Source organism: Sphaerodactylus townsendi, linkage group LG07, assembly GCF_021028975.2.
Source record: "Sphaerodactylus townsendi isolate TG3544 linkage group LG07, MPM_Stown_v2.3, whole genome shotgun sequence".
NCBI classification, from domain to species: Eukaryota; Metazoa; Chordata; class Lepidosauria; order Squamata; family Sphaerodactylidae; genus Sphaerodactylus; species Sphaerodactylus townsendi.
The window spans coordinates 79,183,321-79,210,921 of NC_059431.1; the positions used below are offsets into that span (position 1 = coordinate 79,183,321).

The 27,601-nt window shown below is 40.5% G+C and overlaps 1 protein-coding gene across 3 annotated transcripts; it reads right to left on the minus strand.

Moving 5' to 3' along the window:
• Positions 1–557: 557 nt before the first annotated feature.
• On the minus strand, positions 558–27,601 carry PUM3 (pumilio RNA binding family member 3). 3 transcript variants are annotated; one of them, XM_048503344.1, is made up of 18 exons: positions 27,512–27,601; positions 25,088–25,179; positions 24,714–24,893; positions 22,935–23,070; positions 22,598–22,673; positions 22,251–22,344; positions 22,103–22,169; positions 19,980–20,154; positions 17,956–18,059; positions 17,356–17,434; positions 16,745–16,843; positions 15,863–15,916; positions 15,142–15,222; positions 12,984–13,126; positions 11,148–11,370; positions 9,558–9,645; positions 8,442–8,532; positions 558–3,695 (listed from the first exon to the last, which is right to left on the minus strand). In XM_048503344.1, exons 2-18 carry the CDS (start codon positions 25,167–25,169, stop codon positions 3,563–3,565), a joined length of 1,905 nt encoding a protein of 634 aa, XP_048359301.1. In that variant the 5' UTR covers positions 25,170–25,179; positions 27,512–27,601; the 3' UTR covers positions 558–3,562. The 3 variants fall into 3 exon arrangements, with proteins under 3 accessions (XP_048359301.1, XP_048359303.1, XP_048359302.1); XM_048503346.1 differs by lacking the exon at positions 27,512–27,601 and adding an exon at positions 27,473–27,493; XM_048503345.1 differs by lacking the exon at positions 27,512–27,601 and adding an exon at positions 27,403–27,490.

Here is a 27,601-nt window from a genome sequence, read left to right on the forward strand (position 1 = left end):
CATCTGTGGCTGGCATCTTCAGAGGTGTATCACAGAGGGAAGTCTGTTACATGGCCACACTGCCCGGAAAACCCACCACAACCGTTGAATCTGGCCGTGAAAGCCTTCTACAAAACATAGATGGGGAGAGATGAAGTTTTTGATTGGCTGTGAAGATTTTTTAAAGGTTGTTCTGGCAGCAGCTGCCAACAAAGCAGAAGGAACTTCACTGTGTGACTGAAAATAAACTGCATATGCAAGAATGTATTTTTAAATATGTATATTAATTTTAAAAGGATTATATTTTAGTGTGCAAAATAAACCTTTGGTGTAACCTTTCTCCTCTTTTTTCCCACTCTGCAGAGGTGGTGCGGTGAAGGAAACTAATTTTCATGTAAAGAACATGCACAAAATAATCAGGGGTAGATTATTATATGTATAATGTGGACTTGTGCATCTAATCATCCAATCACTTTCTTCTGTAAACAAATAACGCGGTTATAGTGACAAAACATTATGGCAGGAAGAACGAACATGTTCCATTCCAGCTCAATGTCAGTAGCTGGAGCATCAGAATATTATAAGAACCCATGGATTTATTACAAAAACAGGTACAGTCATTTGTATTACAGCACTTTCACTCACATTTAAGGAGAATGCAAACTGTCCCCCTATCATAAACTGGCTAACTATTTGTGCCCACAGGTATCACTAATCACCTAGTAGCAGCTTGTACTGGAAGGAGAAAGGTACTAATCAAGCAAGCCATTATTTGGAGATTGCAGAACACACCGTTTTAACCAAACAAATATCTCTTCTGTCAACAGGCTTCCCTGCATTAGAAGTAATTTGATGCATTCTATTTTGCATCATTATGGCCAAGAGCTTACTGGCTGCATGTGGCCCACAACAGACATGCCCCATGGCCCACCGTGACACCCTTAAAAAAAAGCCTTGCTTTTCCCTCTTGAATTTAAGATACATAGCTACCCTAAGCCAAACTTCACAATTGACCTAGTTTTTATGATACCTTCACTCAACAAATATGATGGCTCCTAGGACTTTACTTTAGCACAGCCAAGCATATTTGAAGGGATCCCATCGAGAGGGATGGTGCAGAGTTGTTTGCTGTTGCCCAAGAAAGCTGAAGCAGAACCAATGGGTGAAACTAAATCAAATGTTTTCAGCTAAATGTTAGAAAGGCTTTCCTGGAAGTTCAGAGTGGCTCCTCGGTGGAACAGGCTTTCTTGGAAGGTGGTACTCTCCTTCTTTGGAGGTTTTTAAACAGAGGTTAGCAGAGACGTAGGGGGGGAATGGTGCCCTGGGCAACACCTGCTCCAGCAGCCCCCATCCCCCACTGCCCCACTTGCCTTAGCTGGCAGGAGCCTGCTGCAGGCTGCTCTTTCAACTAGCGGAGCCTCCACCAGATGGAGGAGCCTGGCGGGACAGGGTCAAGGGGCACCCAGCAGCAGCCCAGCCAGGGTCCGCCGGCTGAAGGGGCAGCCTAAGGGGAAGGGTGTGGGGGGCAATTCACCCCCACATGACCAGCTGTCATGTGCCCGGGGACACGTGACCCCACATGTCCCCATGAGCACTCCATCGTTGGAGGTTAGATGGCCATCTGACAGCAATGCTGATTCTGTGAGCCTCAGCCAGATTATGAGAGGGAAAGCAGGAAGGGATTTTGCTCGACTCCTGTGGCCCTTTCTCACACGCCAATTAGACACTTTGGGGTCAGGAAGGAATTTTCTTCTAAGCCAGAGATCCTTGTTTTTGGCCTTCCTCTGAACATAGAGAAGGGGTGATTGGGGGAGTGGGGAGAGGTAGTTGTGATTTTCCTGTGTTGTACAAGCTAACTCTTGGTGCTCCTTCCAGCTCTGTGTTTAATAACCAGAGAGAGGAAAGGGCTTTGAACTAAACATTGTATCATGAGAGGGAGAGTCTACAGGATCCAAATTTATCAGCCAATTATTCCCAAAATGAGCCACCATACAGCTTTTACAAGTGCCACAGGACTATGCAAAGTATTAGGCAAATAGATACCCTGAACAGGCTGCAAGCAAATGTAGCTGCAAAGTCCATTATGAGTAGTCCACATTAATCCTTAAATTGGTGCATTTCCTCTGCATGCTTATCTTTAGGCAGCATATATGGAAAGCTGGATCAGAGCCACCGGTGGAGCTTGCTGATAGAACAATTGACACAGCACATGTTCATTCTATTCAATAGCCAGTGATACTGCTCTTTGACAGACTTCCTTTCCCAAACTCCCACCAGGTGCGCCCTGCTTTTGTCAGCCTGTCTTTCAAGCTCAGACTGAGCCTCTACACCCATGCTTTTTGAACAATAATTTCCACCATTTTCTGCTCACTCTTTTTCACCTCATCTAGAAACATGCATTGCGAATTCATTTAGGAAGGAAAAGCATGGAAATGACAGCATCAACCAAATACTGTAATGGACAGTAAATAAAAATGAAGATTTGGTAGGTAGTGTTGAAATAAATATATGGGGTTGATTTTGGTAATTGGTTCTGCCATGAGCAGCTCTTTCTACTGTTGCAAGGAATTGGCACCTGATGGAAGAGAAGGAAAAGGAAAATCACTGTACTCCTGGCTGCTAGAAATGAAGCATTAGGGCACTGAAAGTGTAATTTAATCATAAAGTGCAAAGTGAAAGGACAAACAATGATCAATACTTTTCAGACATAACTATGTACCATAGTCACAACACTACAAAAACAGAATCAGTAAAAATCCTTATAAAAGCGTTGCTTGGATTCAAACCGTTTGGTAGAGCTCCTGTGCACACCTCCAAAAGAGTTAGGACTCTATGCTTTTGTATTCTTCTCAAGGAAGATTTTACGAACATGCCTTAACAAAACATGAACAGAATGTATAAACAATCCAAGAGAATCCAAAATGTGCACCGTGGTAAGTAGCTGTGTTTTCAATAGCTGCCTTCATCGTGGAAGACACTTGTCTCAAGTTAATCACAGGATACAAATGCAGAAAAATACCGTCAAAGCAATCTTGACCAGGCTAAGTTCTACGTATCAAAATGTACTGTAATCGAGGCAAGTGAAATAATAGTGTCTGTCCAGTCTGCTAGTCTGAGCAGTATTGATCATTGTTTGTCCTTTCACTTTGTACTTTATGATTAAATTGCAGTTTCTATGCCTTTGTGCTCCATTTTTAGCCGTCAAGATTACACTGATTTTCCTCTCCCTTTGCTTGTACACTATACTCCACCCTTTCTTTTTTGGTTTCTTCACCTGATGGATGAGAACAGGATCCTTGCCCGTTGGGAAGGCATCACCATTAGTGAACCAGAGTCACAGGATTCAACATTTCATTTATGCCCAATTACAATCTTATTAAAAGGATCTTGGTCTCCAGACATGATTAATTAATCCTCAAAAACACCAAATCTGATAATCCTGAAAGAATTTAATTTGTCATTTTTTAAAAAAATGTTAAGTTGTTGCAAAAGACCTGGCCCAATAAATCATTTCCGCCACTGAAAAATGAAATATTAGTTTACATATATTGAAAAAAACTTGTCCATTTTGTCACTCTTTAAATTAAGATGATAGTTTCTCCAGCAGTGCTTCCAATGCTCCTTTGGCATTTTTGCTGTTTTTCAATTTTGGAACAAGGCTTTTCAGTCCATCCTTGACTTGATTTGCCACTTCCTGGTCAGAGCTCTGAAGAAGGCTGTAAAAGGAGAAAAAAGTTTCAAAAATCAAATTTCAAAATAAAATGCAGTCACGTAGATAAACAAGGGCACATCTATGTTTGCCAAGATAGGTTCACTGTTATGGGTTAGATCCAGCTGAAGAGTTCTCCTTGGAAAATCCTCTTAGAAGTCAGGAGAACCTTGTGAACAAAATACAGGACAGCACAGGGCACTGCAGCACTAAGGAGGAATTAGGGGGAATTACCTCCTTTTCTCTTTCACCAGTCATATGCATTGGCAAAGGAGCAAGGAGGCAGCACTTTTACTTATGTTCCCCCACCCTTGCCATTGTAGCAAGGCTGAGAGGCTCTTCTGATGTTCAGAATGGATTTCCAGAGCAAACAGAGGCTGCTTGGAGAAAGGAGGTGGGCAGAGATCTGCTGGGCCAACTCCTAAGAAATTTTCTGCTGGATCCAACCCAATGGTTCAATTTAGACATAACAGGAAATCATGGTTTAATTAAACAAACCATGGCCAGTTCTAAACAGAGTTTCTTCTCTGTCTTGGTTTCCATACTGGTGGGGTATTTTTGGAGCACCAACACAAATTGTGTGCTAATAGTCCTCTTTCCAGGATTTCTCATCCCCAATTCACTCTTCACTAACCTGCTTTATCCCAGTTTTTTTTTGTGAATGCTATTGTCTAGTTATTGCCCCTTGTACCTACCTTTTTCTCCACTATGGCAGGTACCAAAAGTTTTCAAAGGCCCTCTTGTGGGCACAGTGCAACAAATGTTTACACAAAAATTATGAACACAAACCATGTGCAATGGTACCAGAGACATATTTTCATTTTCCTCAGAAGTTGGACACAAGAATGTTAGGAAGTCTCTTCAGTGTAGCATGTGAGGAAATGCACAGATAACCTTGACTGGTAGGTGCTGCCATATAGCCCAGGAGACACATATGTGAGTGCCCGTACCATGTGCACATGTGATGCAAATGGTCCAGATCTAGCTATGACATCTCAAGTCAGTTGTTGCTCCTTTTACCTGGCCAAAAATCTTTACAGCCAATGCAAAGAATGCAGCATATATGAAGAAACAGTAAAGGTGGCAAATAATGCATAAGATAGTGCTTAATTTACTTGACGATAGTTGTAGATCAGTAGCCATGTTGGTTTACAGTAGACCAAGATTTGACTCCGGTATCACAAAGGGAGGTTTTACTTTTGAAAGCTTATACTCCGGAATTCTTGACGGCCTTCAAAGTGATTCAGGACTCAAATCTTGCTTTAATTTACTTGAATATCCTTGAGGATAAATCACTTGGAAACTTGACAGCCCAAATCAAGAGATTGTTGTGAGTGTATTTGTGATGGTATAGCTAGTACAATAAAAAATCATTCATCTACATGGATCCCTTTGTTTTGCTGACACTAAGGTATTACCTCAGTGTGGGCATCTTCATTTTCTGCAGATGGACATGTTTATTTGGAGAAAGCAACTAGGAGGATTTTCAGTGTTCAGAGAAAGTTTCTTATTATTAGGGCAACATTACAGAAACTTATGAGCAAGAACATGAATGAATCACACAAATACCGCATGTGAACAAGACCAATAATAATAATAATTATTATTATTTATTCGATTTGATAGATCGTTCTATCCCCGAAGGGCTCAGCAGTAGTACTGCCAACCAAAAACAATAGTTTGACAGAGATGATAGTGTATTTGAAATCGGCTGAGTGCCAAAATATTTTTTAAAATTGCATTTGCTGAAACCAGGAGGCAGGAATAGATCAATATTCGTTCCATTTCTTTTTACATAAAAATCCAATTTGCTGTATTTGCCAGAGCAGCATTTCTGAAATCTTTACTCAACACCTGTGAGCACCATTAGAGATTTTTAAAGGAATTAAGCATTCTTATCAAATACAAGGGATCTGTTCTAAAAAGCTGTGAAAACAATAAAAATCTATATTGGACAGCTGACAGATTGGCATTAAACACCATGCTGACAAATGTTTGAAAGATCTCTAGATTTAAGCCTCATGTCTTTGTAGTGACCTATAGCATGGGGCATGATTTTGCTCTTTGCCAGAAGTATTGGAGATTGAAAGAATTAGCAATGGATCTTAGAAAGTGCAAAAGAGCTCGTCCATTGCAGACAGAAAATACAGACTGCAAGATAGGAAAACCTATCAGGTGAGAGAGGCAGATGCTACTGCTGCAGGGCAGATGGACTGAAGCTGAAGATTGCTTGAGCGACATTATTTTGCTTTTATTAGATGTAATCCTTGCCCTTAAAGCATCTCTTTGCTTGGTCCCTCCCACTGTTTCAAATAATGTGGGTCAGGGTAATCTTACTATATAATTGACCTGCATGTTTCTGATGAACCAGTAAAAGCAAAGTATTCTGGGAGATGTAGTCCAGAGGATGCCATTTCTCTTGTACAGAGGAGGTGACAGAGCTACAACTCCCAAACTCCTCCTCACTCAGTCGGTAATACTTCTTAAATCGATGGGGTCCTTGTAGGGCTGTCCTAGTCCTTGCCTGAGCCAATTCTTGAGTAAGTTAGTCAGGCACCAGCAGGACTGAAAAGGCAACCCCCTACCAGGCTAGTTGGGGGCAAGGGATGTCTTGCCACACCAGGAATGACTCCAGCTGAGGGGAGTAACCTGGAAGGAGTGGCCTCATCACGAGTTACCAAGAATTGGCTCGTGGGGGGAAGAGAGAAAGAGTTGGAATAGGGGCAGGAAGAGAATGAGGGAGCTAGGGTAAGCAGCCAGAAAGAGAGAACAAAAGTTTGGGTAGGGTGACAAAAGCAGAGAGAATAGAGAGTTGGGGTAGGAAGACAGAAAGAGAGACCTAGAATAAGTGGGCAGACAGAAATGGGGGCAGAGACAGAAAGAGCTGGGGTAGCAGAGCAGAAAGTTAGAAACAGAGCTGGGGTATTGGGACAGAAAGAGACAGTTGGGGTAGCCAGGCAAAAATAGAGAAGATTAAGAGAAAAGGTGGCAGGATGGAGAATAGGAGGCAAAGGAGAAGGGGGCGACAGAAAGGAAAAGATTTTGGTAATGTTCTCTGAAGCTCCCACTTGCGGGTTCCCATTTCCTAGAGCCCGGTGTATTTTTTCACACAACAGGCTCTTCATCTTCACAGGCACCCCGCTAGATTTCCCCACCCCTGCAAAGCCGGGATTCAGCTTTGCAAATGGCGGGTAGGTGCATATGGAGTCTTATGGAGACTGGGAGACTTCTTTTCATTTTCACAGGCACCCTGCTGACCCTCCTTGGCAAAGCTGGGATGTTGGGATGGGGGGTGGCAATGTCGGTGTTTGTACCAGGTTCCATTTCCTGTAGAAATTCACACCTCTTGCCCTGGAAGAGTTAGTTTTCTAGAGCCTGTTGTATTTTTTCACACAACAGACTTTATTGTTAGTAATAAAGAATTAGCAAATTAAGGAGCCTGTTTTTGGTATGTAGGGGAGGACACAAGACGACATTTAGATTTGCTCCAATTCTCTGTAAATATAGCAATTGACAGCTCACTTCTCATTTAATAGTGCTGGATTATCAAACTTATCTTTCTTCCCTATTCCCTACCCACAGGAATCTTACTGTGGCCAGACTCCCCGCACTGGGGACACCACAGTCACAGCATACACAGAAGGCTCTTCCCTTAGATACATGGAGCCATCCTAAGCAGCAGCCATATAAGTGGACGAACTGCCAAAATCTGGCACCCAAAACCTCAAGGAAGGCTGGGGGAGGGGGCACCTGAGGAGGACATCAAATGGCCATATGAGCTACCAGAAGCCCAGAAATGACAACAGGCATCAACCTGGCCAGCTGAAGAGACAGGAAAGGAGCACATTTGCACCTGAAGATGTAGAGGTATGGTGGCTGAGAGGAAGAAACAACTTCTAGGTCAGTGGTTCTCAACCTGGGGGTCAGGACCCCTTTGGGGGTCGAATGACCCTTTCACAGGGGTCACCTAAGACTCTCTGCATCAGTGTTCTCCATCTGTAAAATGGATAAATGTTAGGATTGGGGGTCACCACAACATGAGGAACTGTATTAAAGGGACGCAGCATTAGGAAGGTTGAGAACAACTGTTCTAGGTAGTGCTGGTTAACTGAGCAATCTAGACAATCAAGTATCAAATATCAAAGCTTTTACTATTCTTCAGTTTAACTGGACTGTAAAATAAGTTACTATACAGTATCAGGTATCATTCTTTCTTAGGTCGCTTGACTCCAGATCTGTGTCAATGACAAGGGAACAGCCCCACAGTAAGAACTGCAACATCTCTCAATCAACAAAGGCTATACAAAAATGACATAATTCACATGAGAATCCTTTCGGTATTCAGTGAAGTAAATGGATTATTATAATATAGAAACAGAAATTGGGTGCTCCTTTAGGTTTTAAAAACCAAATCCCTAGACAACAAAACATTCCCTCCAGTACTACCAGATAATACCTTGGAACATTGTACAACTGGAGGAGATAATTCCTTGTAGGTCTTCAGATAAGGGAAGGGAAAGCAAGGTTCTTTGAATGGAACACAGAAACATCTCCCTTAGTAACACACTAAGCAAAGCAACAAGGTTACTGACTGCCTGAAATAAAAAGCTTTATAATTCACAGAACACTTGGAAACAGTAAAAATTATTCAAGGATGACATAAAAGTGAATAACAAATGTTGTTTGTTTCTAAAAATGTAAATGGCATTCAGCAGATATTCTCTAGTCAGAGATAGAAAAAGGTTCCACATACCGACAAAGAACAATTGCACCTCGATTGACATCTGCCCACTGCTTCAAGTTGTCAATGCCCACACATTCTACTAAAGTCCTTGCAAAACAACCTGTTAAGGATAGAAACCAAACTTGACATCACACATACCTACGGAACTCTTAAAATGTTTTAAAGATCTCAAACTACTATTTATATTACCATACTTGCTCTTTATATTATTCTATATATCCATATACTCATGACTTAATTCCTACAGTGGCGTAATGGTTAAGAGCAGGTGTACTCTAATCTGGGGGAACAGGGTTTGATTCCCCGCTCTGCCCCTTGAGCTATGGAGGCTTATCTGGGAAATTCAGATTAGCCTGTACACTCCAACACATGCCAGCTGGGTGATCTTGGGCTAGTCACAGTTCTTTTGAGCTCTCTCAGCCCCACCTACCTCACAGGGTGTTTGTTGTGAGGGGGGAAGGGGAAGGAGTTTGTAAGCCCCTTTGAGTCTCCTATAGGAGAGAAAGGGGGGATATAAATCAAACATCTGACTACTCAGACTATGGTCTGTACTTTCCTTACAAACCATGACTCAAAACTGCAGTTTCACTCTCACATGCTTTATCAGGCAGGCACAAGCCACAGTTCAAGAGGCTGAACGTAACAGCAAACTGATTTGCTGCAGAAGTGGAAACCTCTAATCGACACGCCATGAACAAGAGGAGGGGGTGAGGACTTGAGTTCCATGATAACTTAGACCAGTGGTGGTGAACCTTTGGCACTCCAGATGTTATGGACTACAATTCCCATCAGCCCCTTCCAGCATGGCCAATTGTGGCCCATTAGTTGGAAAAACTGGAATTTATAATCCTCTAGTCCACATAACATCTGGAAAGTGCACAAAGGTATCGAACTTTCCTCAGACTGGAACTCAGTCAACCTAACAGCAAGTGACTGTTTGCAGTTATGTCCTAACCTAGTCAAAATATCTGATGAGATTTTGACTGATGAAAACATTACATTAAAACAGTGACCACCTTCAAAGCAGAGCAGTTCTAAGACCTTTCTTCTTTATCTTTCCCCCAACCCCCATTTAGACACATCTAAGTCTATAATGCAAGTGGGCTCTCAGGTTTTCCATCATACCTTCTCTGCCACGTTCGTTCATCTTTTCATCTTGCTCAATCAACCACTTCAGAACCAGATGACCAGCTGGATGTTCTGCAATATGAAGCTTTAAAACAGAATAGTCAAAGTCCTCACCATGCTTTTTACTCATTATACTATACTCCGCTCCTTTAGACCTAGGTGAAGACCCAACTGTATTGAAAGGGCTCTAGGATGCATAAATGAGTCACACTACACATATGGCCAGCGACAAGCAAACACCACATCATTCAAATTAAAGACCAAGATTCGAAAACCAGCTCAGACATTAAATCCAATTTGGTAATGGAAAGTGGCATCAGATCACAGCCAACTTATAGGGTTTTCAAGGCAAGAGACATTCAGAGGTGCTTTGCCACTACCTGCCTCTGCACAGATCCTGGACTTCCTTGGTGGTCTCCCATCCAAATACTAACCAGAGTGAACCCTGTTTAGTTTCTGAGATCTGTTGAAATGGGGCTAGCATTGGCCATCCAGGTCAAAGCAAATCCTATTTAGGCACTTCTCATTAATTAGCACCTTGCCACCATTCTGTCTTTTGTAACTCTTGAGTGGATTTAGAGATGAATCCAGATTTAGGATTTCACTACCAGCAGACCAGCTTAACATTATCAAAGATATGAGCTCTGGTTTTTATTCATTATAATGACAATCTGCATTGTTAGAACTAGATCAGTGGTGGCGAACCTATGGCACTCCAGATGTTCATGGACTACACTTCCCATCAGCCCCTGCCTCTGCCAGCATGGCCAATTGTCCATGAACATCTGGAGTGCCACAGGTTTGCCACCACTGAACTAGATGAAGGATAAGGCACATTGAAAGTGCTCCATAAACATCCTTTAGTTTTGGTCCGCTTCAACTAAGGCAGGCACTGAATACACAACTGTCCCAGAAACTGAAATATAGTTTATGATCTTTGTTTATTGGTTTATTTTTAATGTATGGGTTTTCCCTATTCAGGACTGGAGTGCAAATTATATACATCCCAACCTCAAAGTTATGATGGACAATCAAGGTATTTTTAAAATGCCACTATATCTTTTATCTTTCTATTTGAATTTATTTTTATTTGGAGCACTGGAAATCCCAGTGCACCAGTTGCATTGAGCTACAAATCAGTTTACACACAACAAAATATCAGAAGAAACTGCACTTTTCATATTCTTTATATATGCACATTCAGCAGCTCTTGTACCTACAGAATCACAATGTGGATTATAGAAGGGTAACAATCTAATTCAAGCACAAAATGTGCTACCCCCTAGCTTTCAAGAGATGGATCTTCACATTCCTTTCTCATCTTCTACTTTGACACATGTACCTTAAGCATGGTGTTCAAAGTATATTCCTTCTGTTTCCTAGCCTCAAAATTCCTACGCACTTAATTCCCAAACTACCTTATTGGCTAGCTCTCACTACTTCAATATCTTATGTTTAGGATTTCCCCCCAAACACACAAGCAAACTCCTAATTTAGCTTGGCTAGCCCACAGCAATTCTCACTGAAAGAGCAGATGAAAACTAACAATGAGAACTCTACTGCTTGCCCACTAACAGGCATAATTACCTGTCCATCTTCACCTCCTGGAATCAACTCTTGTGCAGCCAGATTGGCAATTGTGTTCAGAGCAGGCTGGATGTCACCAATAGAGGCTTTGAGGATACCAGTCACCATAATGCAGGTAGCTTTGTCCATTGTCATTTCTTCAGCATGTTCGTTCAGATACTTTAATAAACACGGGGACACAGCTTCCAAGAGCTCACAGCGTCGAACTTCTACATCTTTTTTACTAGGGAAAATAAAATTATAGACAGTTGTATAAAATTGTCTGGCCTTGTTACCTACAATATTTGTTACCTGCATTAAAAATCCAAGCTTGATTGCAGCCTTTAACTTTCTTCCCAGAACAAATCACATAAAACTAGCATTTGTGGTTTCTTAAGTAACCTGAAGAAAATTTGTCATGTTATTCTTACACTGCAATCATACATAAGCACAGCAGAAAGGCTGCTTTTTTATAAAAGGAGGCAGATAACATGCCTAAGGAAAACGCTGTCTATTGAAACAAACAAGGAAGACTTTGCACATTTGCAATATTCATCACTTTGTCTGATCTTCCACATTCATAATGAATTGCCAGTTCTGAGAATTATCTTTCCACTTGAAAGCATCAGAACAGTATACCATTGGCCTATGCCATCCACGTAAGTGCATTGAGTGCATCTGTGGGCTTGGCCTTCACCTCATGTGGGGGTTCTATATTTTCACACAGGAAAGGGGTTACATATGTAAGTGCCCCTCCACATGCACCTCTTCTGTCCCTGGCTTTGAATGCTAAGTCTGCACAGACCCAAAAGTATAGTTGAGAAGATACTGGGATGCATGGAGAAGGGAGGCCAGGAGGCTTTTTAATTGACTAAAATATTTATTAAAATCAGTTGTCACAGAAATGAATGAAAGACAGGCAGATTTCAAAATGCAAGACAAGCACATCATTTTAAACCAAACACAGCAGGAAATTTCCTATTGGAAACAACTAAGTTACTTGGATGTATCCACCCACAACTACCCCACAAGAAGCCCATCTGTGTGTGCATGCACTGTCCCCAAGGAGACACAAGAGAATGTGTGAACGGAAAAGATGCAGAAGAAGGCGACTAGGTGACTGAGGGGAGAGTGTGAGAGGAGACTAGAAGATAATTTATCCTCACTGATTACTTTATGATTCATCTGACAGGTATATATTATGCTGGATGTTCACTGAATAGGCTGGAATGTCAGGTAATAATCTCACAAGCACCAGTCATTCATATGGTCTGAGGAGAGCTCACAAATCACAAAATAAACTCTTGGAGGGGAGTGACATTTTTCACACAGAAACCAAGTTGTCTCAAGAGATGACATTTTTGTGTGCTTAATACCAATAATTAATATAGTCAATAAAGATACAAAAAAGGCAGCCATATTTGTACAAGTTGTGGTGTTTGAGAGCATAACCCCAATGAAAGTGCCACTTGTCAAAACGCTTCCAGTCCCTTTTCTGACACAAAGATAGCACCAAGTGTGAACTGAGCCAAACTTATATGTGTTTGCAATGTTCTCAGCCCTTTCCTCTCCAGCCTACATTTACCTGAAGTTTGTATTCTGCAAACCACGATTTAAACCTGGATTCAACCAAGGTTTAGAATCCTGGTTAGAGGAGAAGAAACAAACTCAGCTTTGCACAGTTTGCCTGAAGGTTTTGCTCTGTTCAAAATGGGAGACACACACACAACTAGAAGACTACCTGGGTTTGTGCCTTTTTATGCCAATTGGACTTAGAGAAGATGAATTGCTGATAAATTAGTAGGCTCGACATGATGCAAGCTTGCCAATGAAAAAGAAACTGTTCCTCTGGATTACCTGTAAGCATTTCCATCACCCTGCTGAAGAATTTTGATTACTGCTGGTGAGAAATATGTAGGATCCCTTGGACTTAACAGATACAACAGGACTTTTCTTCCATATTTATTGTTTATAATCCTTGCTAAGGAATCACTCAGTTCCTGAAAAAGGTAGAGAGAAAAACTTTATTAGCAAAGAGAAAATTGCTTACACAACCCCTTTTTCAACTCCCTGAAAGCAGGTCCAGATTCAGTAGTTCACTGTACATTGCTGTTGTAAACAAAGTTGGAAGAAAGCCTACCGGATGAAACAAGTTAGAAAAAGTGCAATTAGTACAAGCTGACAAATGGATTAATAAGAACCCCAGTAGACCCAAAATGAGTGACATGTCAAACTTTATTTGACATTGGGAGAAACAATGGGAGAAACAATCTCTACCTTCCCATGAAGGTTAGAAGGTGACCTTGGCTGAGTCACCTGTTCTCAGTCCTGAGGATAAAATGGAGAGAGAACAACCACATACCTTCTGCCTTCCTTGCAGGCAGGAAGGTACATATTTTTTTAAAAAGATCCTGCTTTGTCCATAGCTAATCTTATTGCCTGTTTAGAAGAATTACTTTGCAAGTACAATGAACACCTAACCAGGTAACTAATTTTAATCCTTTCTCCATCAATCTCTAGGAGGTTACCAATGTACTGTATTATGTTTCTTCTGTGAAACAGGGAATACTAATATATATTACTGGATATTAAACAACAAATTATCTTTGTATAAGTGCTTTATAGACAATCTATAAACCATCAGTGGGTTTACAAGTTTGTGCTATATCCAGTTTACTTCCTTGCTATGTGAGGTTACTTCCGGCCAACGGCTGCTTTGTGCTATTTTTCTAACAAGATAAATACATTCTCCATGCACTTCTGTCAAAGTGACATGATCTTGTGAACATACCAAAATGTAACAACATTACCACCAGCCACAAGAATGGCTAAATGAACTTGGAAAGTTTTTTTTTAATGCATACTGAGTAAATTGCACATTTAGGATGCATGACAAGAGAAAAAGCGCACTGTTCAGCACATATGGGGAAACAACTCATACAGTCCTCAAGTTTATATATAACAGTACCAAAAAACCCAACAATAATTGAAACTGCAGCCTTGAGCAAAACTCAGTACTTGTTTCGCTATAAAATATAGCTCTCTTCTTCTGGGATGAGAGCTTTGATACTCTGTTCCTTCACGCTGCCTTGCCAGCAACCATTTTATTCCCTCAAACAGTATTATTGTGAATACTTTGGCCAATGAAAGACTGAGAGTTGAACTATGATACGGGATTCCTTGTAAACAGCCAAAAGCACACAGAATGCCTGGGCCATAAAGGGAATGACAGTTTCATTATTTATTAGAGAAATTCCTCTACATCTGGGCTCTGGCTTATGCCACCTCTAGAACAAACTTGATACACATTTACAGATACTACTCAAACAAAATGGATCTTGGCTCTGGATTTAAATACAGTCAGCTGCCCTCTACTTGGAGACCCATATGTGGATTGCATACCCAACTATAGATTAAAACTTATATTTGACCCAATGGATCTAGCTCCTCTCATACATGCTGATAACCATTGGCAAAGTGCAATTGAGAGGAAACGTCAGAAACATGGCCTCTCTCCTCAAGCTTTACTGCACCTGGGGTACCAAAAAATGGAAGAAACAATAAAACAATGGCTTTGGGATCATGCCCTTCAATCAGATAGACCCAGATACACAGATACTTGTCTTTCCTGTATTGTACCAAATAAACAAGCGTGCTGCAGTGGTTGAGATCAGTGGACTCTAATCTGGAGAACTGGGTTTGATTCCCCACTCCTACACATGAAGCTTCTGGGTGTACTTGGGCTTGTCACGGTTCTCTTAGAGCTGCCTCAGCCCACCTCCCTCACAAGGTGTCTGTTGTTGGGAGAGAAAGGGAAGGAGTTTGTAAGCCGTTTTGAGACTCTTTACAGTTGAAAAAAGCAAGATATAAATTCCTGCTCCTCCCCCAACTGTAGATTAACAAGGACAATTAAGAAATAAATTGGTCTTTAAAAAACCACATTGGAAAACATTGCAATGTTCACCTATTAACTGACCGGCAAGCATCTAGAGGAAATTTTTAAGAAGCTACTTACAGATATAATTAGCTGTTTCACAAGCTTAGTATCATCAATGCAGTCAAATGCCGCCGACAAAACTAAATGTGAGAATTCACCCTGAAACATGAACCAGAAATTAGGAACACTGCAATTCACAAACAGCCTTGACTATCCAAACAGCCTCGTTCTCAATGCATATTAGTTCATTTGCTAAAGAACTGCCTATATCAACCATGATGGTCCAATTAGTGATTTTATTCGCTGTCTATGTTTTCTGTTTGAAACAGATCGTAGCAGAAAAAAACACAATATTCCTCTAAGGTTCCAACACTATGTACTTTTACTTGTAAACCAACCCCATGGAATTCAGTGGATTTTATATAAGAATAAATACTCTTAGGATTGCTGTTAATCTACTGCAAAGGATGCTTTATTACAAAAAGCTAGAAGGTCATTTTGAAGTTGGTTATGTAAAACATCCATTTCAGAGCCAGTCTTGCTTTATTTACTTTATAATAAATAGAATAGCTATAATACAAAGGTATTTCAAGTAAGTCTGTCTTCACAAACATGTTAATTCATTCCTGAGATGCACAATATTGACTGTTACTGATAAATGTTTCTTAAGCTGATTTACAACCTTTTATGTTTAACATTTTGCTAAAATAACTACAATCATGTATTTAATTTGTTCTGCAAACTAGAACCAAATCATAGCAGCAAAATACTTCTGATTTCCTAGTTTTAAAATACTCACAGTAGCTACTTTTTCAACATAGGTTTTCATGGTTTTCACAATGACTTTTCTGTCCTAAAAAGAGAACCAAAGGAATATGATTGAGCCATCATACCAATTTGCTTTCCTATATTTTACCAAATTGGGTTTTCTGATTTCAAAAGATCTGAAAAGTAAATCAAAAGTTGTGGGGCCAAGAATGACAGGATAAAATCTCCGGTTCTACAAAATGTCCTTCACCCATCCCACTTATTTGCTTTCTGTGTCCATTAGGAGCTACCAAGAAAGCATGTTCCATAAGAACTGCAGATTGAAACATTCCTTTAGAATTAGTATAAATTTAGTAAAATTCAACACTTTTAAAATATGCTCCTTTATTAAATATGAACATTGGGCTGATGAATTTGCCTGATCAGAAATGCAGGCTGGTTTTAAAAAACAGCTGCTTTCTTTTAATCCACTTGATTCATAAAGACTAATTTGAGGGACCAGAAACATCATTATACAAGAACTCTTGACAAACTGTAAAGAAGACGGGCGTAACTCAAACCATTTTTAAAGTGTTTTAACTAACTCTAGAGGACAACCACACCATTATGCTTATGAAAAAAGTTACATGCTCAATTTTTTTTTCTTTTCAATCCACTCTTGTTGTATGGCACTCCATGGCATGTGCTGTTCTTACTCTGCTACCACTACATCCAGTTTAAAAGCTTTCAGTATTCCTCAAAGTACCATGTATACCAAAAATAGAGGGGTGTTTGCCAAAAATCAGACATATTTTAATAATAACCACGCTGGGGAAAAATCTCCAGTGTAACAGTTTAGAGAGTCTTGGACAGCAAGACCCATTCAACCAAGGCATTCTGCTTTGACATAAATAAGCTACATCACACAATATACCTTGGGCGTTCCATGCCACAGGCAATGCATGGCTACTCTGGCTCCATCATGCGTGTGTGCTAAGTAGATGACAGCTTCTCTGATTGCTTCAATCATTTCCTAGAGACAAAAAAAACCCCCATAATTTTAAATTAGTTTTGTTATAAGGGATTGACATTTACTTGACATATATGTATATATATTCTCCATAATAATTTAGGATCTAAGCACCAAATTTAACACCCATGGTTAATAGATCAGTTGACTTGCTTGAGACTATTTATATCAGGAAGAGAGCATTATGTTCACTTTGGTAATGACCGCACCCATTGCAGTGTGCCATAACAATTACTTTTTTAACTTCCGGTATTCAACTACAACGGGCTACCTGCCCCAGACTGGAAATAATACTGCACACTCACCACTGAAAGCAGTAAAAGCAGACAGACTGCCTCCAAAATCTGATGCAAATTCAGAAACTGATCTGACCAGTGAGGCCTATATCTCCTTAGCTAGGGATGTCTTTGCACAAATGTCCTAACAAAATGGCATAAACTACTTGACTCACAATTCTACAATTTATTCTATAAGTGAAAGGGGGAAAAATAATATGCAATGAGTCTGATACTTACAGATCTCTGTTTAGGGGTGGCATGAGTGAAAAAGTCCAAAAATACTTTATGGACTAACGAATGCTTTATTACAGCTTCCCTGGAGGACAAGAAAGAGGGGAAAAGCAAAGAGGCATGTATGTACATCATTGCAGAATAATGCCTAGAGTTAGTCAGCAAATTGCACCTAAGTTATAACTTCAGTAAATAGGAACTCCCATCATACAGACAGGGTGCAACTATGAATAGCTTCACAGTTCTCCCTAATTACCATTTTAATAGGTGTAGTGTACCTCATTCCCCTTAGGGGAGGGGGGGAAAACAGAAATTCTGGAAAGGAAAGCAGATGGTGGAAAGAGGAAGAACTGGAGAAATTTCTGAACAGTTTTGGAATTGTCTAGTACTTCAGACAGATACTGCCTATTTATTTCATAAGTCACCAGTGTGAACTTTACTGCACTCTCACCAATCATTATTTCAAATCCTATCCTTGTTGATGGAGGGGATTGGGAACATGCTTTTGCAAGAGATCTGCCATCAAAATAAAAGTACAAGCCAACTCTCCTTGTCACACGCACCCACAATGTGTCATATAAACATGGTGTAAGCTGCTGTTCTTACTTCTGAGCCATTGGAGTAAGGATCTGCTTCATTTCATCCATAATAGCCTCCCGCTTTTCAGGGTGGGACTCGACCACTTTTTCAAGAGTTGGGTGTTCTGATGACTGAAACAAAGAATCACTGTTATGGTGAAGTTTACTTCATCAACATTACAGGAAACAAAACACAACAGAGGGATCTGATCACACGTCAAGTCACCAGGATCTCACTATGACCAGTCTACTCTCAGGGTCTGCACAGGCTTCCTAATTCAAAGTAACACTGCAGAAAAATTCATGCAGGTATCAGCAGTAAAATGAGCCTCTGAAATTGTACAGAATGAAGAATCCCTGGCTTGCATGGGAATAACATACACTCCCACAACCTGCACAGAGTGGAATTAAACTCATGGTCTTCAGAGCTGGCTTTATGCAAGTTTATTAGGGATCACAAAAAGGGATGAAGAAGATCTAGATATAGCCTGACACTTGGATACAAAAATGCACACTCATATTAATTGCAACTATTTCAAAGGAGTGCTGATTTCCAATAAGAGAGCTTAGAGAAAATTCCTGTTAGTTGGTCTTCATTTCTTAGAAAGCCACAAAGAATGTTCTGTACCTCTTTAATATGACACTGAAAGTACAGAATGTAGAAATTAAGTATAATAATAATAATAATAACCTTTAATGGCATAATTAAAACAACAGCAGCAATATACCAGCAACAATGGCAACCTCAGTGTAATGATACAATCTCCAGTACAGTTATAACCATTTGCTGATAGAGCACAAAAAGTTTGCCAGCGCTTCCAATACACTTGCAGAACCACAATTCAGCATCGTTACCACAGTTGATAGATCAGTGTTATCAATGGGGGGTTTTAGCCACGGTGTTTAGATATTTGTTCCTGGCTAAACTGTGTAACGGGCAGTGTAATATCACGTGTTGGATTGATTCTTCGTAAGCTGAACTGAAGGGACAAAATCTTTCATAAAAAGGCACTTTCTGTATTTTACCCTGAGTGGTAGCTGAAGGGAGAATATTGCACCTGGCAAGGGTCAGGGCTCGTCGCAATTTGGGTTCCTTAGAACCAAATGGAAATATTTCTCTGAAAATACCATCGGGTATATGGTTTTAACGAGTATACCCAAGTGCAAGGGAGAGCAGCGTTTATTAGCCTGCTGCATCATCAGGTGACTATACCGGTGGAATCATCCAATCTCTTTTTTTTGATAGTCAGCTTTAGTACTCATTGGCATTCATTAGAAAGCCAATGCATCCGGTTGATAAGGACACACTATTCATGGATTTTGGCCTCAACAAAAGACCACCACTCAGTCGCTTGGCTATGAAAGAAAGAGCCTGATAGGTGAAACTTTTGTGATAGTTGTTAAAGCACAATCGTATCCAGAATTGGAAAGTCATGCACCATGCTCTTGTATGGAGTAAATGTTGGCCCACCTCCAAACAGACTGCAGAATATGGGACCGAATGAGGTAAGCCAAGTATGCTATAGAGAAAGCATGACTGAACTCTTTCCATATCGCAGCTCCATGCTTGTATCCACAATGGGATTCCGTATAGTAATTGCATGGTGATTTTAGCATTAAATGCCTTAATGGCTGCAGGTATAGAAATTAAGTAATAGCACATTATTAATCATGATTTTATAGCTTCTGAAGGAACTTCACATATCCCTGGTTTAACAGATGCTTTTGTGATCATGCTATTCAGACTATTCCATTTCATGGCCTGCCTGCAATACTTTCTTCTCTAACCTGTTTATGAACATATGCATCAACTCAATGGATCTCAATAAACTTGGCTTTGCTGAAGTGGGTCTCACAGGTCATGGTGATCACATGCACAAGACAGGGACATTCCCTCTGACTGTGGAACTACTCAACTGTTACATTTTCTGTTAACAGTTACATTTTCTGTTAACAAATTTCACAGTTTGTTGTATTGTTTAAAATATCACAGTGTGTTTCAAGCTCCAAGAAACATTTTCAAAGGCAAGGGAGGGGGTTTCAAAACATCACCTTGTAGATTTGGAATATATTCCCATACAGCTCTTGCGTCAACATGTTTCTCTGCTCCAAAATGGCTTTGTCATTATATGCAAACTCCACCACTGCAGATGCTTCAGCATGACGCAGCATCTTTCTCACTTCACCTTTGAAGCTTTTGATTATTTCTGCAATTTGTGGTTTTGTTCTGTCCCAGGAATAAATGTGGATAACAGACAGCAAAAATAAAATAAACATTAATATAAAAGAAAAAAATAGACCACTTACTTTTAAGTGATCAAATATTAAAAGCATACTCTTGTTTGGAAAAGAAGACTTCATTCGAATCAACAACTCTAAACTGGAGCTTATCATAGTCAGATATTCTGTTCTAGCTGGAAAGTAACTTAACAGTATAACTCGGTACAGAGCAAGCCCAATCTAGTCTAGGGCCACCAAAATCCACAGTCTTAGACAAGACTAACTCTGCAAAGAACTGTACTGTTAGAGACAGCAAATAACATTTGGGCTCTGCTCAGTGGTCAGCCATTTTCTTCAAATATTACTGACCTGACCGAAGCCTCTGGCCTGTATGTTGAATACTGAGGGAAATAGGATAAAATCACCCTTTCACACTGTGCTAAGCTTTACAAGTTAGGAATAGTGAGGGCAACAGAGCATGTAAATAAAAAGAGATTGGCTGAAACAACTGAGAAAAGAGTGTCACAATGAGTTTAATCACATGATCTTGATGACTGCAACCCCCCCTCAGGAACTGTTTTAGAACTAGGAAGCCAACAGTGTTATCATACATACCTGTATTTTTCAGACCTGGGACAGACATCTCTATTGGCCAGACTCCAGTAGGACATGGCCAATCATTGTCACTCATTAGAAAAGAGGTCTATGAACAGACAAGGCTCGGGAGTTCCTCAAAGTGTGGTCACACCTTACCATAATCATTTTAAAAGTCCAGTCCACTTCATGATTTTATCCCACCCTTCTTTCAAGAAGATGGTTTATATATAGTGTTAGCCCATAGGTGTCAAACTCGCGGCCCTCCAGATGTTATGGATTACAGTTCCCATCATTCCCTGCCAGCATAATGCTGGAATGGGATGATGGGAACCGTAGTCCATAACATCTGGAGGGCCGCAAGTTTGACACCTGTGTGTTAGCCTATTCATCTTTTCAATATTCTTGTGACAAAGCAGACAAAGAGATTTGCCCAAGGCTAGCTATTTTCAGTGGCAGAGCAAGGCTCCAAAGTCCAAGAACAACAATCTACCCATTCTACAACACAACATCTACCTCAAGTCTAGTTATATCTCCCACTAGAGTTGAAGTAAATCCAGTAAAAACACACAAAGCCAAGGACAGAAGTGCCAGAGAATGCATGAAGCCAGGCAGGTACATCCAATGGGCTTTCTAGACTTTTGTGAAGGGATGAAGCAAATAAAGAGGACACAATCTAGAAAATCACTTGAAAGCCAGCATGCCAATTGGCCATGCTGGCAGGGGCTGATAGGAATTGTAGTCCACAACATCTGGAGTGCCAAAGGTTCGCCACCACTGCCTTAGGGGATGGGGAGGTATATCAAAACTAACAAATAAAATAAATAAAACCTATGCTCTAGAACTTCACTCAGGCACGAAGCTCACTGACCTCAGTCATTCCCTCTCAGCTTAGACTATCTTATAAAATAGAGAATAAGAATACCACCTTGAGTTCCTTAGACAAAACGCAGGATAAAATATGAGAGAAATTTAGAAATAGGGTACCGGCACATTATTTATTTATTTATTAAAATACGTACAGCCTGACTGTCTTAATGGTTCAAGGCAGCTTATAATAACAATTAAACCATTTTCAGTAAAACCCAAAAATAAAATGGCAAACTCCAAATTTCTCTCACTCCCTCTAAAAAGATGCCTGCCATTCAAGTCCTCTCAAAAGCCCTTCCAAACAGTCAGGCCTTGGACTACCTCCTAAAGATCTCCAAGGAGAGCCCGCCCCCCCCACCCCCCCGCTCACCATTTTAGGGAGCCCAGTCCAGAGTTGGAGCTCTGCAGGAAAAGGGCCTAGGCTCTGGCCGATGCCAGATGGGCCACCGTAAGCAGTGGGATAGCTAACAGATGACTTACAACATACCTACCCATACATAAGAAGTTTCTTCACAATATTTCTGGAATACTTAGATTTGCTTAGTTCAGTAAAACTCTCTGTAAGATAAGAAAACACACTGAGAAGTCATAACAATGGAACACTCTACATGTAAAAGGCTATGTGTGTGAAAATTATACCTCGTAATTCCTCAAATACTTCTTGCCTTTGTTTTTCATTGCCAAACCGAATGTAACACTGGATGACACGAGTAGAGTCATGAGCAAATGCCATCTGGGGGAGGAAAAAATCAATCTGTAACTCTTAAGTAATTTGGCTAGAATTACATTCATTACATTGATCTTCATAACTAGTTCCACAAGGCTGCTCGAAAGGAGGTTATAGCTAACTGATAATGTGAAGGGGAACACAGGAGTACTGGTACATTTGGACGTCTTAAGCAAGAAACATTCCCATGTGTAGGGTCCTGGTCAATATAATCTCAGCAGTTTGTGATGTTAAAAAAGTTTTTTGCTACATTTCTTACACTTTTTATTTTCCCATGAAGCAGTTCCTGAAGTTCACTTAACAGTTTCTTCCGCTTCTCAAGGTCACACTTTTTCCTACAAAAAAATTATAAAATTAAACTATAAAAGGCTTAACAAAAGGCAAACATTCACAGATCAACACCTTCAGCTACATACACCACACAAAGGAGTAATACAAGCAACATGCTTGCGCTTCACTAAAAAAAGGTTTCTGTATAGGGTTAATACCCCAGAGCCAAACTAGACAGTCAGACTTGTGGCCACTATTAACATCTAGGCTGGGAGAAATCTAAAGCACAGTGTTTTACAAAAGAGAACAAGTAAAGTTGTCATTACTGTCTCAAAGCTTCCCAGATCTGCTTTGCCTTGAACACTGCATCATAGTTGGCTCTGTCATTCAGCTGTCTGCTTTGTTTGAGATCCTTCTTTTTCTTCTTGATGTCATCCCATTTGGGCTTCTTTGGCAGCGATCCTAATAAATATACATAAAGGCATATTAAGAGGCAGCACACAATGCCGATAAAGTCCCAACCAGCAGAACATGTCCTGTCTATGGGATTTTACCATTTGAAGCCTTGTCTAATCCTTGACAATTCTGCTTCAGTTCCAAGTTGTCACCATTCAGACAAAACTACAGACTCCTCGCTCCTTCCCACTTCCTCATCGTTCCTCTTTCAACTTCCTGTTTAGCATTTTCCACTGTTTGCTGCTACATTTAAGTTTATAAGTTTGGTCAGCACTCACATACACCCAATCAGCCAGAATTACAAACCCTAGTTTGAAGTTGGGTTCCAGTTCTCATTAGAAGGAAAGTCCTAACCTGCATGGTTTACCTGTTTGGACATGACAACAGAGATGATTAGAAAATGGAAAGGAAAGTAATGTGCAAAGTGAGGAGGAGGGAATGCAGGAGCCTGTGGCTCATTTCCACTCTAAACTGAGTAAACATGCCAGACTCTTGAGCAAAAACAAGCTTTGGTGTGTAACAGCTCATTCTGAAGCAATATTTAAACACACACGAAGTCCTATGTTGCATGAGACCACTGGCCTACTTAGCTTAAGTCAGGCCAATTGGCCATGCTGACAGAGGCTGATGGGAATTGTAGTTCCTGAACATCTGGAGAGCCGCAGGTTCCCTACCCCTGGCTTAAGTCCTTTCTACTCCAAACAGGAGCACCTGGTGCCAGGTCTCATGCTGAGGCTCAGCAGAAGCCATGCTACTCTGCCACTGGCTAGCCTAGCTAGCATGGCTGCAAGAAACTGGACCCTGGGAACTGAGTAAAGGTTACAGGACATCACTTTAGTCTGAGAGTGTTTGACAGAGAAGGGTTTCTCTTTACAAGAGTCACCAAGGCTGTGCAGCATCCTCATAAAGCCAACTGATGTAGGAGACAGCAGAACCATGTCAATCAGCATACATTAGACTAGATATTTTCCACTGGGTAGGTGAGGGAAACATAAACCCCAATTCTGTCAAACTCACCACTATATCAATATAGGCTGAGAAGCAGGGGCGTTAAAACACCACATTAATAAAGATCCTTTTCTCAAAATGGAGGAATTGAACTTGAGATTTTCCACATGTAAAAAAATATGCTTTGACAATGAATAATTGGTTCTTGACCCAAAAGGAGGTCATGAGACCAGCAGATAAACAGCAAACTGGTCATGGAAACTTCCCATGAACCTCATCACTTAACACTGAAAATGAGAAGTAAAGCAATTCACAGTTAAATGTGAGATCTCTGTGTTTTGTTTTGAAGAGGGGGAAAAATAGAGTTACTGTAGAATGTGGTCCAGAGGAAAGCCTAATAAAGTTTAGAAGTGAGTACTGCTTCTCAGCGTTTAAGGACCACTCAGATATTGCCATTTGAGATCATTTAGCTACTATCCCCATATCACACAAGGGTTTACATAAGATCAGGGAACGAACTGAAACTCATGACTTGTGCTCCTACCACTCAGAAACACCAGCTCTCAAAGAATACGCTGGAGATCTAGAAGAATCCATAACTCATGGCATCTTCATGCATCAAATTTTAAAAGAAAGGCATCCCCTCCCCCAAACACTGCCTCGTCAATTAGCTTATTTCAAAGGGGAAAAAAAATTCTAACCTTTGTTACCATCCTTGAGTTTTCTTTTCCGGGATAATTTGTCTGGTAATTGTTTACTCTTTATTTGTTTTACACCACTTCTGCCAGTCTTTGCATTTCCTTTTTCAAACTTCTTAGTCTTAAATTTCAGCTTGACACCCGTCCCGTCCCTTCTATTAAATGTCTTCGGAAGGCCAGCATCTGTTTACAAATGTTGAAAATAGAACAATTATTTTTAGATTTCTATATTTCTTAAAACCAAGATCCTATTTTATAATGCAAAGTACATCTCTTACTATTTTTCTATATATTCAGTTAAGTAGAACAGCCAAAAGTCACAGGGAAAACAATACATGTACTTTAATACAGTACCAAAAATAATATGTGAGACTTACCACTATTTTGTTTAAACTTCCTTTTTCCAGGCCCTGATTTTCCACCTTTACCTATGAATTTCCTTTTACCTTTGGCTTCCATAAGGTTAAGTCTGTGAATCAGAGAAAGGGACTGTTACTGATGGGGACACAATTGAGACTGTTGTAGTTGAATAGTACAAAGAAACTAAACAAACATGCTAATGTTTTGATCACCATACAATAAAAAATCTAAAACATCTGTATGATGAAGCAACTAATTACAGATATAAATAGCAAGATGATACTCCATATATAATTTTTTTATGAAAGGAGGAAAAAAACCCAACACAAGACGGAATAACATGGTTTGGAAATTATTTTCAAACTATGGACATTTAACTGGTTGTGGTCAGTTTTCTGGTTTTTCCGGGCCGTGGTCTGGTGGATCTTGTGAATTGTCCATATTTCCAAAATCCTTTCTTAAAATTGTAATGATCATAGCTTTAACACTGGTTTTAGTAAACCAATATGCTTCTGTAATAATCTTAAGTCTACTGTTCCACAACAACAGCAAAATACCAAATCTGTTGATATTAACTTTATTGATCTGTCAAATATTTGTAAAACGTTCAATCGACTAAAATCTTTAATTGATCAAATAGACAATTTTGTCTTGTTATGCCGCTGTCTTTAAAAATGCTATAAACACACACACACAACACAAAAGAGCTCGTCAGCCTACCAAATAACCCAGAGATGTTTTTAGAATATTCACAGCAAGGGCAAAGAACAGTACCAACTTGCTTTGGGAACTAAGAAGACCATCCCTGCAGGATTTACATACTCTGGCTACTAGGCAAACACTATAAGCTTATCAAACTGGTACTTCAGCAGTTGACAGTCTGTGCAGCTTCTACAGTCCTGTTCTAAATCACAAGGGTAAAAGGCTATGAAATAGAAACCCTTACCCACCTCCAGCTTTCAGAGGTAGACATCTAGAAGTGCCCACCCCACCAAAACAAGGAGCCCTGGAATACTGTCAAGAAAACTGACCAAAATGGGTAGTACCACATTCTTTATTCCTGCACTTTTATACAGAGAAAAATCACTTCAGGCTGATGGCAGGGAAGAAAACACGCCATCCATCATAATTACAGCAAAAGTAAGGCTGGTTTGGTCAGAGCTGCTCAAAGAACCAAAAAGGATTTGGGCAGCTCTGTCCCATAACATTTTAATGTGAACTGAACAGTGACAAAATGCTTAAGGATGAACAGAAGTCTGCGGCACAACACTACTACCCTTGCTGAAACATGCTTGGTTACATCTATGTAATCTTTTTGTAACTACATATAAAAAAAGTATTATAAAAGGAATGTAATAATTCCATTACCAATAAGAATCTAACTTGTTCTATAGCCTATCTATCCTGTTATGCGGCTGCTCTTAATAATACAAACTGGGGAGCGGGGTGATCTTCTAAAAGAAAAATGGCAGCTGCTCTGAAAGTTTCATACTCAAAAACCAAATAACCAAAACATGAAACTACCTTATACTGAGTAAGATCACCACGGGTCTAGCAAAATCAGTCTTCCCTACATTGACGAATGGACAGACTTACCAAGCAATGTTCCACAATGCTTACTACTTTTTAAAGTGGAGTTACTGTGCACTGAAACTAGGACATTTTAAATAGCGGCTCTCAACCTTCCTAATGTCATGACCCTTTAATACAGTCCCTCATATTGTGGTGATCCCCTAACCCTAACATTTATCCATTTTGCAGATGGAGAACCCCTGATGGCGACTCCTGTGAAAGGGTCATTTGACCCCCAAAGGGGTCCCGATCCACAGGTTGAGAACCACTGTTTTAGAAGAAGAGTTTGGATTTATATTCCCCCTTTCTCTCCTGTAAAGAGACTCAAGGGAGCTTACAATCTCCTTTCCCTTCCCCCCCTCAAACATCCTGTAAGGTGGGTGGGACTGAGAGAGCTCCGAAGAACTGTGACTAGCCCAAGGTCACCCAGCTGGCATGTGTTGGAGTGCACAAGCTAATCTGGTTCACCAGATAAACCTCCACAGCTCAAGTGGCAGAGCAGGGAATCAAACCCGGTCCTCCAGATTAGAGTGCACCTGTTCTTAACCACTACACCACGCTGGCTCTCATATGCAAAGGAGATTCACTACCACAAATGGTGCCTAATACAAGCTGAATGTTTACTGGGGAGAGCTGATCTACTCGTGCCTCTCATCTAGTGGGGGTATGGGAGGTGAACCGAGCCAGGAAACCAGCTGAAAATACACCAGGAGCTTCGGGATCAGGTGCTATCAGAAAACTGCCCACAGCCCGTACACACCGATCCAGATCCTTTTAAGTCTACTTGCTCTGCTAGGAGACATCAGACAGGCTAGTAACCTCACACCCACCACCCAAGATAAACCCCTCAGGTGCAGCGGTGAACCCACCTCTCCAAAAGACGCACACGTGCACTCCTCCCGTCAGCCCTCTCGCAAGTACTTCCGCTCCCTCCCTTCCACTTCCGGCGGATCTTTCTG

Coding starts and splice junctions, on each gene's coding strand:
- PUM3 (XM_048503344.1), bottom strand. CDS start 25,169: ATGGAAGCCAAAGGTAAAAGGAAATTCATAGGTAAAGGTGGAAAATCA. Junction 20,155..22,102: donor AAGAAACTTCTTATGTATGG/GTAGGTATGTTG, acceptor TTCCTGGGACAG/AACAAAACCACAAATTGCAG. Junction 17,435..17,955: donor CTTACTCCAATGGCTCAGAA/GTAAGAACAGCA, acceptor CTTGTCCTCCAG/GGAAGCTGTAATAAAGCATT.